Source organism: Vidua macroura, chromosome 5, assembly GCF_024509145.1.
Source record: "Vidua macroura isolate BioBank_ID:100142 chromosome 5, ASM2450914v1, whole genome shotgun sequence".
NCBI lineage: Eukaryota > Metazoa > Chordata > Aves > Passeriformes > Viduidae > Vidua > Vidua macroura.
In genome coordinates this window covers 59023951-59036222 of record NC_071575.1, presented here as the reverse complement: position 1 = coordinate 59036222, position 12272 = coordinate 59023951, and the positions used below count along the sequence as shown (strand labels likewise).

Here is a 12272-nt window from a genome sequence, read left to right as displayed (position 1 = left end):
TCTCTGACTGACTCACATCCATCAATGCCCCAGTTCTAGTTTGGTTATTAGGTGTGATATATGACAGGACAAGGGGGAATGGCTTCATACTGAAATAGAGTGTTCAGATTAGACATTAGGAAGAAACCTTTTTATTGTGAGGGTGGTAAGTCACTGAAGAAGTTGCCCAGAGAACTTTTGGATGACTCATCTTTGGATGAGTCAAGGTCAGGTTGGATCGGGCTCTGAGCAACCTGATCTAGTAAAAGGTATCCCAGCCCATGGCAGGGGGCATTGGAACTTGATGACCTTTAAGGTCCCTTCTGTCTCAAACCATTCCATGATTCTGTGATGATTCTTTTTCTTCAACTCCAATCTGTCTCTTTCCAATTAAAATTTATTCTGTGAATGAATTCTCCTAAAGCCTGATCAGGTATGACAGGGTAGATGCACATGGACTACCAAAATGTGTTACAGAAGAGGTTGAAAGCGATATGTGATGCTTTTTGGAGAACTTACTGGTCTTGTTTCCAACACTGAAAACTTAGCTATGTGCACTCCAAGACTTAGTAGGAGATGCTGTTGGTTTTGACATCCACTAATGAATGAAGTGTTGCTTAAGTATTTATTTTTTTCTCTTTCAGTTATTGCAATGGATGTATGTTAGATCCAGACTGTGGTCTCTGCTACAAATTGAATAAATCAAGTGTTGTTGAGTCTTCGTGCATTCCTGTTGATAAAGATTCTACAATGAAAGCAGCTTGGGGCAGGTATGTCACTTGTCAAGATTTTTTAGCCTTGTGCTCTAGAGAGAGTGTATTTTATGCTATTGAGAACAATTTTGCTTTTACAAAAAGTGTTAAATTCTTAAGATGTTTAGGAAGAAGAAAATAATTTGGCATTGTCAAAAATGGGTGATTACTTCCTAACAATAAATAAAAGCCTTGACCTTGATGTGTGCAGCCCTTCCAGTGTAGTCTGTCACTTAGGATGCATGGCAAAAGTACACTAGAAATGAGGAAAATTACCTTTCCTTAATGTTCTTCATTCATTTGAAGTGGCGCATTCCCCAGTTATATACTTAAAGCACTCTGAATTAATTTTCTTTTAAAATTCATTAATTAAACCACACTTTTAATATTGGCCTACCAAAGAACCAATTAGCTCAGCTGAATTAACTAAAATTAGCAAAATCTGAGAAGTTCAAATTGTCAAAAGCATGGGGTTTGGCCATAGATTTCTGTGATTCTGTGCCTGAAAGGGGTGTCATGCCATACGTTGCACTTGAGTGTAAAAACGTGCATTCATAGGCACAACTGCAAAATATATCACACCTCTTTCTTGAGCAGCACAAAAACTTCCTATGAAGTCACAGCAACCTTCGAGTTTTCTGAAGTACTGACTATTCCTAAGGAATAGCTTTGTGAGTTGGAACATTGTCTTGTGGAGGCTTTATGAATACTTTGGTAATGATTAGGGCTTGAATTAGGGCTTAGAATGGTTCAGAGGCATGAGGGAATTATTTAATTACTTCTGAGAAAACCACCTTGACATAATTCATCTCAGCTACCCACACACCATGAACATACTTAGGGAATAGGCAAAGGTTGGTATGGTGGTTTGGGCCTCTTTCTTTTTTTTTTTTTTTTAATTAACTTTCATACCTATTTCTCAGAATTTAAACCAAACTGTCTCAAAGACCCTGGGTCATATTGGACAGAGGTTGAAAAGTATGAAAATACCTACTTGTAGGTTGCAGAATCATTAATTTAAAATTACTCTAAAATTGCCCTCATTTTGATTTCAGTACCATTAGGCCTAGCAATTAATTCCAGGTGCAGAAAAGAGAAGCTTATATTTTTTATGACCCTAATTTAAAAGCACTGTGATCATTTTGGGGTTAGTACAGTTAATAAATAACTGTGAAAACTACAAAATCTCATCTGACCTGCTTGTTCTGTGAATAACTTCAATGTCACATTATGTAACATACCTTGCATATTGCCTGATACCCTGATGTGATCTGCAGCATGTGGACTCTCATATTTGTAAGGTAACTGATGTCTCTTTATATTCCAAGTCAACATTCATTTCCTATATGCTGTAGTTTTAAGTAGATTGTCTGTAATTAGCAGAATCACACTAGAATGCAGAAAAACATACATGCAAACAAAAACTTGTTATGAATAGTTGATAGATAAAATTAAACTTTATTTCATTAGCCAATGGTGTTGTTTAGCATAGTAAATGTGGGCATAAGCAATTATTTCATATTCATGATTCAATCTCATATAGACTCTTTGCTGTACAGCCTATTGGAGCAAATTAGAGAGGGAAGAATAAATATTTCATTTTCATATTGCAAAATGCAATCTTTCCATGTGCAAGAATTCCATAGCATGAGGACCCTGCTTAAAATCCTTCAAAAGGAAATTAAACTATTTTATATATGTTATATTGGTAGTCACCACTGTGAAAGTCCTGCCTAAAGATGGAAAACCAATAAAATATCCACATTTCTTTTTCTAAATATTCATCACCATTTCTACTGTTCATTTCATTTATTTCTCCCTTGCCTCCACCTGGTCTGTGTCATCAGGCAGTTTTCTAAAAGCAGATCCTTCAAGCTGTGCAATGTCTGGTGTCCCCTTCTGTGCCTTCCAAGCTCTGTGGAAGAGGGAAGCATTTTGCCTTCTTTTCCTTCTGCTCCCTCTCTTCACAGATGCATGTATTTCTGCTTACTGGCCCAGGGGAATCCCCATAGTTTTTTGTTTCCAAGAGCTCACATTCACATACCAGCCCCCAGCTCCGTTTACTCAAATCCTGAGTCTGCTTTACAGCAAAATCAGTCCCACAAAGCCATAGGATTCCCCTGCCAAGGGAAGATTGCTGCAGGGAAAACAGCGTAGTTCCATCCCCAGTTGAGTCTCAGAGCAGCCAGAGGCATCTGTATCTCCCTGGCAGCATAGGGAGAACAAGTGCCTGAGACAAACTAACAGCACTGGTGAAGGAAATTGCAGCCCTTTCTTTAACAAAGTTACTTTGCCACAAGCTAGACATACAGGGGCTATTACTTTGAAAATACATATGGCATTGTGGTGATCAGAAAGTAGTATAATAATTTGAGAGATGATTTTGCGAGTTATGGACAGCTGATAGCCACAATTATCAGTGGCCTCTTTTGTAACTCTTATGTATCCTGATGGCTTCATGCATCTGGTATTAGATGAATGAGTTTAAATGGGTTAAAACCTCCAGGGTTATGCTTGGCTCGTGGAAAATCTATTTTGCCATTAATTTTGCTCAGGAGAGAAGAAAGACCTGAGTTACTTGTTTGGGACTTGTTGGAACTCAGATGTCTGAGCATTAGCAGCTCTCACAATGTTGATGAAGGAGTTAGAGAAACAGTTTCTCCTGGACTCAGGCTGACAGCATTTTACTGCTGCTGTGATCCCATCTTGTTTATGATTTTTCTGCTGGAAAGCTGGGAGCTGCAGCCATCTGAACCCCAACTGTCCTGACATTTACTCAGGGGCTTATCTATTCCTGATGGTAACCTACCACCAAGGTGAGAGGTGCTCAGAAGCACTGACAGAGAAAGCCTTGTCATGTGTTTTTTAAAGCTCTCTGCAGCCATGCAGACTGACATAGAAAACTTCTGTTTCTGTATTTATAGCTTTGCACTGTTTTTCACTGTTGGTCCCAAGGTACTTCGATAGCACTGATGTAGCAGGCAATGCTTTGACTGTTACCATAAAATACTGTAATGCATTTTATTTCCAAGACATGTCCCCAGTGCCAGCCAGGTGTACTGGATACCACCTCCATTGCTAATTGCATTTATTTGGTTACGGTATGTTCTACATGGAGAAGTTCTGGGGAAGGGAGTGAAGAGAGCAGAGATTTCAGTCTCCTGTGGCTGCCAGCAAGGCTGTTTATGTTGCTGTGGTTGTCATAGAAACCCAGGGAGACAATTAAAGCATCCACATATTTTTCAAGAAGAATATAGCATTTGGGTTCTGTTGATGTTGGGAACTCAGTGGCTGGCAGTGGCCCTGGGGGAGAGAGAGACTGCAAGAATAAATCTGATCAAGCCAGAGCTTAAGCAGCATGGCTAATGTGCAAGGGGTGTGCCTGTATGATCATGCATGTACCACAAGCAGTAGAGATGTATTTTTCATTATTTAATCAGTTACATAAGTGTGAATGGTATTAGTGTAACACAGAGAGGAGTGTCTTGCCCAGGGCAGCAGCACAGGCAGGTGCTTTGCTGCCCTTGGTATTTCTGAACCAGTTAACAAAATAGCTGTTGACATGTAAATCTTGCTTTCTCCAGCTCTGCCTAGGGACACATAAAGGATGGTTCCAAGACAGTGAGCAAGAATATTCTTAAATTATTTACTTTGTAGTAAAAGAAGAGCCATATCTCTTCTTTCAATGTAGTCTCACAGTTCTGCATTGGGACTCTGTTTTCCAAGATTTAGGGAAGTTTTGCACGTAGCAGTAGCCACAGAAAGCCTTGCATTTCTGTTCTTCATGAGCACTGAATTATGAAATCTCCATGAACTTAATAAAAAGCATTATCTCACTTGTACAGATGGGGTTTCAATGGGAAGGTTCCCATATGAAGCTCAGGTGGCAAAATGTAGAGGTGATTGCTTTCAGGGCTGTGCTTTCTGAACACAACCCAAAATCTAGGGGTTTTCCCCACAATTACAATTACTCCCACAATACTCAGAGAAATTTCTCTCTTGTAATTTCTCTTTGTGTAATTGCAATCAATACTCCTAAAGGTCAGCCAAGAATGAAGAAACTTTAAATTGCATTACTACCCTTACAGTTGAAAGAATAACTGCAAGGGAAGGAGGTACTTACAGTGCCTTGATGAAACATTAACCTTGACATGAGTATGTTGTCAAGACGACAGCAGGCCACAACTGAGCTGAAACGCTCTCATGAGCAACTCTGAGCAATCTTCCTCTGGAGAGAATGATGTTGATTTTATACAGTAAACAATTATGAAGAAATAATAACATCATCATCAGATCAGAGACAAGCCTAGAGCCATCCTGTCCACACAATTAGCTGGCAGGTCTCCACAGTCCCCGAAGGAGAACGATTGGGAACAGAAATCTATAAAGAGAGAGGAGCTGAGTGATTTGCTGTTTTCAGCCATTTTTTTAACTTTGTTAGAGGAACATCTCCGTGCCAGGGGAGTTTAATGCTTCATGGAGAATCCTGCTTTTCTCAATATAAACAAGCACTCCCCTCTCTAAGGACAGTCAGTGTAAAGGCCAGAGTGCAGAAGAGCTCTGTCTTTGGGAAGCTCGGTTTTCCTTTAGCCAGTGCTCTCCTGAGCATCTTCCTTCCATGTAAAATTAATGGCATGTTTAGAGATGCTCAGTAATGCTGTTATGTTTCACTGTGTGCCTGTTGCTCATATCTGCTAGTTTGCTGAGGGGTTTAAATGTGTGTTGGAAACCCGTTTGGGAGAAAAGTGGGTTTGAGTTGCCTGTGCAGTGAGAGGAAGCAGGTCAGGCAGACAGTCACACCCTCTTTCCCAGCTTCAGGAGTGTGCCTAATGAACTTGGCATTTGAGCCTGGATGCTAACTAGATTCCACTGATCAGAAAAAATAAATTCATGGGAGTTCATTAGCTGGATTGTCAGACAACAGATTGGTTCATGTCCAACAGGGGACATACCAGTGTCTGTCACAGACTTGAGAGTATTCTGAGGAGGTTTACATTCATGCAGTGCTACCTGTTGTCTAATGCAGAACAGATGAGACTCTTAAAATTATTAGAATACTTTTTCTTGGTAAGAACATCAGATTTTTCTAAAAATACCATATTACTTTCCCCCCTTGTAGATAAAGACAGACATTTAAGTTCATTACACTTGTTTTGCATCATCAGATACATTTGTAAAAGTTCCTGTGACTGCTTTACTAATGCAAAAAGAATGTATGTGCATATTTACACATTTGAAGACTGAGAATCTGTTTTCAGTACGTCATGGGAAGCAGCATTACAAACGTCTGCTGTACCACAGAAAGATTAGCCCCAGAGCAATCTTTCAGGAATTAAGTACTCTGCTGTCCATGGGTAGATGTGGCTTGTTTTGTCATGCAGAAAGTATTGCTTGAAGATTTTATTTCTGAAATGATTATTTGAAGCCTTTCTGCAAGGGTTTGCATTGAAAATTCATGCTTAGTAATCAGCAGTATTTAGAAGAGAAACTAGTATTTCTCTTACCAAGTAGACAGATCAATAGATGAAGATTATACATAGGATTATGGTTCTCATATTTACCATTTTAAAACAGTAGTATAAGGAGTAAATGATTCAGGAAAGTAGCAGGATCAAGAGAATATTCACATCTTCATGTATGTTGGCAGTACTCAGAAGAGTTGTGATTATAACCAGTAGTCTTAGAGAAATCTCTTGATAGACAATATGGTAAATGTTGGCTAAATTGAAATATTCGTAACTTCAGTAGGAACCAGAACATAAAACACCCCCCTCTCTGCTTCAATATTGTTTAGAAAAGAAAATCAAGCTATATGCAGAATTGTATTCTGAGTATCTTCCCCAGTGCTAGTAAGTATGAAAACCTGGAGCAGCTGTGTGGCAGGGCGCAATCCTATTTGTCTTGTTTGGTTAGGAGTATGTACTTCAGCACAATAATATCTAATATATATTCGTGAGTTGTGTGAAAACAGAAATTAAAAGAAGATCTGAAACTGATTACAGTCTTTGTCAGCCAAAATTCCAAGGCACAAGGTCTTTACTGGGAGGAGGTCATCAGACATGTAATCACAGTCTAATGGTTGCATTTACCAGTGTGATTTGTAAATGGATGTAGAAGAGGAACTTAACAAATCTTGTATGCATATTTTAAAGCCATTTCTGCTAACTGGTAAGAGCAAAGAGGAAGAATAGAAGGATAAAGTAATATAGAATACTGTGTCCTTAATCCTTGATGAGACTGTCTAATTGGTGATGCAGGAGTAGGTAGTAAAATAAGAGGAATTTTTATGTTCAGATCCTTTCAGCCACTCTTTCTGCTCAAATCTTTAAGACATCACACTTTAAAATTATTTTAAAAGGAAATTGTTTCATGGTGGAGCTGAAAACCATAATAAGCTCCTTTAAAGCATATATAAAGATGGTTTAATCTATATATGTACTGAAATATTGTAAGGGTGTAATTAAGTAATTGAGGGTGAAATTTTATTGTAACTTTAATAGAAGATAATCTTGTCTTTTTTTAACTGTGTAACTTGCTAAAGAGGGAAGACATTTTTTTAGCTATTGTTATAACATAATTATATCTTAATTTAATGCCTGTACAAATAAAGCACTTTGTATATTGTAGCTGCATTTTAGGTTTAAAATAGTGACCAGAGTAACACAATAATCTAACCTGAAGCTGTTTACATTTCTTTCAGATGATTACTTAGGAATTACTATTAATAGCTCTAGCACAATATTTATACTCAATCAGTGGCAAATTCTGGACGTTTGAAAAGTCTTGTTATGAAGTGAATGTGTTCTGACTGGGAAATGTTTAGTTTTTATCCTGGAGGCAGAATTTATTTTTTGGAGACACCCAGCACAAAATAGTATTTTAAAGCAGGGCTGGTTAGTTTGAAACATTGTCTGTACATTTGTTCTCTACCCATTCCTTTTTATTGCACTTTGCTGCTAAGCATGCTTCTGGATCTTACTCCAGGTTACTAGTTAAAAAGCATTCTGGTAGGGAATGCCAACTGCTATTTGGGTTACTTGGTACAACTGCTTCAGATGCTTGTAGCATTGAGGTAATTAGAATATAAAAACAAAAGTGGCCCTTGAGCCAAAACATTATCTATCAAATGCTGGTGTCTGGAAAAAAATGTGTTATTTAAATGGAAAAATGTTTGAGTCAGTGTTCTTCATTTTAAAAGTGGTCCAAAAAAGAAGATGATATGGTGTTCAAAATTTAAATATGCATCTGCTGAAGAAGCAAGTCTTCAGCTTTTTTCATTCATTCTCTGGTCAGCTGAAGGGGAACTAAAAAGAAAATAACTCTTGTTCCCTGTTTAAAAAGCACGTTTGCTTCCAGCTGACAAAGGAGATAGGAAAGCAAAGAAGAAAAAATGCCAGTGTGTACAAGAGAATTGTCAGTCTCTCATCAGTGTGCTTAGTGTATGAGGATAATTCCTGCAGCTTTTCTCTCTCCCTTATGAAATGTACGTTAGAGAGTCTTTTACTGCCCATAGGAGCCTGCTGCTAATTAGCTCCTGCAGCTGCTCATCTTCGGGACAGACTGGGAGCCGTCCGTGCCTCTCTCCCGGGGCCGTGTCGCAGCAGGGCAGAGCACAGCCCTGCTCTGCTCCTCCGAGGGCATGCGAGAGGGACAGAGCAGAGAGCGAGCACGCAGGGAGCTACTGCTGGCACAGAGGGGGGATTTCCCCTTCTGCCTTGGAGCTGAGGAATGGGAACTGACTCATATTTGGGAGCATGTGGATTTTTTTTTCTGAGGGGAGAATTTCCAATAGCTGTTTTTCACATTTATTTGGTTATTGACTCTGAAGTTTGAATTTAAATAAAAATAATTTGTGAAGACTGTCTCATGACTTGAGGCTTTTACACTGTGAAATAGATTTACTGAAATTAAGTTTTCTCTGTTTGGAGAGTGGAAAATATTTTGTAAAGACCCATGTGATAGAGGATTTTTACTGATAAAGACCATTCAACAGGGCTGAACCCAGACCTCCACACAGCAGCTTGTACCTTTAACAGCATCCCTAATCCACATCTTAAATACCTTTATTCCATACTAAGTAGTTCTTCAATAATCACAACACTGGATACAGTAAAATTTTCATATCTTCCCTTCTTAAAAGAATGAAGTTTTTAGAGTTGTTTTTTTTTTTTTTTTCTTTTGAGGGAAAATAAATCAACACATTTCTGCAGTAGGGCTGTTGAATAACTCAGTATGTTTGATAAGTTTAAGTCATAGAAATTACTGTGTGTGCTGTTTGCATGTGTGGTTCATTTTTTTGAGAATGGAGGCAGTAACATCAATCCCTCACTGGCACAAGAGGAACTGGAATTATTGATACCTTTGATTTAAAGTCATGACCTTACTTTAACTCAGCTCTTTGGTTAGTGCAGGCTAGGAAGTGGGCAGTCTGTGAGGTGGCAGGTCATACTTCTCAACGCAGCACTTTGGGCATTTCTTCCTCCTTGCAGGGTGCATAGACTTCCTTTTGTCCTGTAGCTTTCCACAGCTGTCAATTAGCTTTGCATAGATAATAGTAAGGGACATGTTTGAGGTTCTGCATGATTACTGAGCTCTTCAGACCTGTGATTCAGGTGGGGGTGTGTTCCCATTTAGCATATTTTCTCAGAAAAATAACTATCCTTAAAAAGCACTTCTTTATGTAAAACTCTTTTTAGATGTCAGAGGCCATGAAAGATAGATGATTACTTTGATTTCTGCTGAGTTGTTCGATTGTCACATCCCAGACTATTGAGATACCTATAACAATGAAGACTTCGGTATGCAAAGTTCATAAATTTCATAAACCAGACATAATGAAACCACTTACTATATATGTATTTTATAAAATTCTTTAGTTTAGGCATGGGTATTGCACCTGCATGTACAAATCAAAGCAGAGCAGCACTCTAAGTTAAGTGCTTGCTCTCACAAATCAGGCATGAAATAATTATCTTGTTTTAAGTGTTCTTAGAGCCTTAGGGCTCCATTTTCAGTTACAACATTGATGATTTGCAGTGAATTTTAGGGCTGACAGCAGAGGAATCTTCTTTGGAGAGCTCTTTTGGGTGATTTAATTCAGAGCCTCCCCGGTACAGCAGGGATGGGTGGGGATGCAGTGCTTCATTCCCCTTCTGAAACAGGTTTCTCTGAGCTTTTTAGGGCAGAGCTATTGCCACCTACTGGAATCAGGGAAAAGCTCTGCTTAAATAATACTGTTCCATCATCTATTTGAGACAACGAATGCAAGATCTCAAGTATTGTCTGGTTAGATTTCAGTTGTGATGGCAAACAGTTGCTGGCAGTATTTAAAATGTAATATTTGTGTCTAAATTGCTGTTACAGAAAACGAGTGTCAGTACTTAGATGGAAGGTTATGGTGGTCAAAATGTTATTGTTAGAACTGTTGAAATATAAACTTTGTATGTATGTCAATAACTAGAAATTAAACAGAGCAGGGAAGTGCTAAAAAGGCATGCTAATGCATGTAATATTGATCTCTATTTTAAACTCCTTGTCCTTATGTGGTCTTTTATCTCAGATTCAAGAAGAAAAGCAAATTTAGAAAGTTTTTCCCCCCCTTTCCTTTTTTTTCAGTAAAAATTTCCAAAGGATTGATACTTTATTCTCTCTTCAGTTCCCATTGAAATATGTGGTTAACTGAGGTTTTAAAGTATTAACAGTGCTGTGGAAAATTCTTTCTGCGCAGTGCTAGCTTGCCTGGGAGGTACAGGGTCTGCTGCCTGGAATAAGCAATAAATTATCTGTAAGCCTCAGCAGTGTGCCTGCAGACACAGAGCAGACCCAGGTTGTGTTGGAATTGTGTCACCACATCCCATCTGTGGTTTGAGTTTGGGGTTTGGGTGGGATTTACTTTGTTTTTCTCAACTGAGCTATAAAATCTTGCTGTTCTTCACTAACTTCACATACCAGGTTTCAACATGAAAGTGCATTTTTTATGATGCCTCTGTATGTCTAAAACTTTGGGGTAGTTAAAGCTATACATTTGTTTCTCTTTATTGTTTTCTGAGAAGAAAAGAAAAAATATTGTAATATAGAACCTATTTCATTTGGAGGATGAACTTCCAGTGAATTGTTCTGAGTTACCTTGATACTAAGTTACAATAACCACTTTGATTTCTTTGGTCTTTAATTACCACAGTCTTGGAAATGCTTTTGGCAGTTGTAACTCAAGGGATGCTTTTGACATGATGACATTCCTTTGACACTGCCACTGGCACGTGGTGGACAGCACAAGCATCAATAAAGGTTACTTGTAAGTTAAGTAAGAATAGGAAGTCTGGATGGAATTTGTTTAAATCAACTTCAGATGTCTAAAATTGTGACCTTGAGCTGTCTTGTAGTTCCTTGATTAATGGAGTAGAAAATGTTCCTTTTTTTCCTTTGCAGCTGGTCTTTGCCTGTTTTAGAGAATAGACTTTCTTATGCCATGCCAGCAGTTCTTGCATGCTGTTCTGTTAATATTTCTTCAGTTAATATCAAAATGTTAATACTTATTATTATTGAGCCCTACACTTAGCCCTTCCCACCATGTATTCATTGGAGTGATCTGTCTTTATTTAGCATTCAAAAGAGGCAACACCTGGGAGAGCTGATATTTCTGCAGTGATATGGCAGCTGATTGATATTTCTGTTATAGCCAAAAGAACTTTGGAAAATATATTATATTTCTGTTATAGCCAAAAGAACTTTGGAAATTATAATTATTAAGAAAATGAAATGTAAACTTAGGTGAAAAAACAAATGAGATTAAATATCAGGTGGATATTTATTTTATGGTAAGCCTGCGTGAAATTCCAAAGTGCTGCATTTGACATCATAATCTTCAGAGCAGTTTGTTTCAGTAATTTTATTATTGAGTGTCAATACTGCAATCAGAGAGACTAAATGCTTTTAAATCTGGAAAGAAAAGCTAGAAGTTCTATCCTATTGCCCCAGTTCTGTCAGTAGTTTGATTGCAGTCTGGTGCTCCATCCATAAACTCTCAAACATGTCAGAGCAGGGATGACCCAGAACTTCCACCAAAAACACAGGAGCAGCAGAGCAGCTGCAGTTCAGTGAAAGACCAGGAGCACTGGGGTACAGCGAGGGGTCTGCACACAAGTGAAATTCTTACTGAGCTAGTCTGTCATGGATGTTAAATGCCAGTCTGCCTTTTAACAAAAAATACTTGAATCTCCTACATTTATAAGCATTTTTGTCCTGAAAGAGCTCCAACAGAATGAAGCCTGCCTGCCTGTAGGCAGGAATAGAGTGACTAAATCTGTCTGGATTTTGCGAGAAAGCCTCGGGCAGCGCAAGTTAGCTCCGACAGCCCCCAAGGTGACTGATAGACACTTTCCAGTTAGTGCTCGTCTCTGAAATTCCCTGAAGGTTTGCCTTTCAGAAGAAATGGCCAAATCATTAATGAGCACTCCCTCCTTTCAGAGAAGTAGGGGAAGCTGGTAATGACTGGATGAAGCCAGACTGGATGTACATGCTCACTGCTGAAATGGATTGTTC

General features: G+C 38.6%; 1 protein-coding gene across 1 annotated transcript in view; it reads left to right on the top strand.

Annotated features, from left to right (window-relative positions):
- Positions 1 to 12272, top strand: part of SLC2A13 (solute carrier family 2 member 13) — a 142507-nt gene that overhangs the window by 113601 nt on the left and 16634 nt on the right. The window contains exon 7 of the mRNA XM_053977949.1: positions 624 to 749. Coding sequence (XP_053833924.1) covers positions 624 to 749 — 126 coding nt within the window. The remainder of the gene's footprint in view (positions 1 to 623; positions 750 to 12272) is intronic.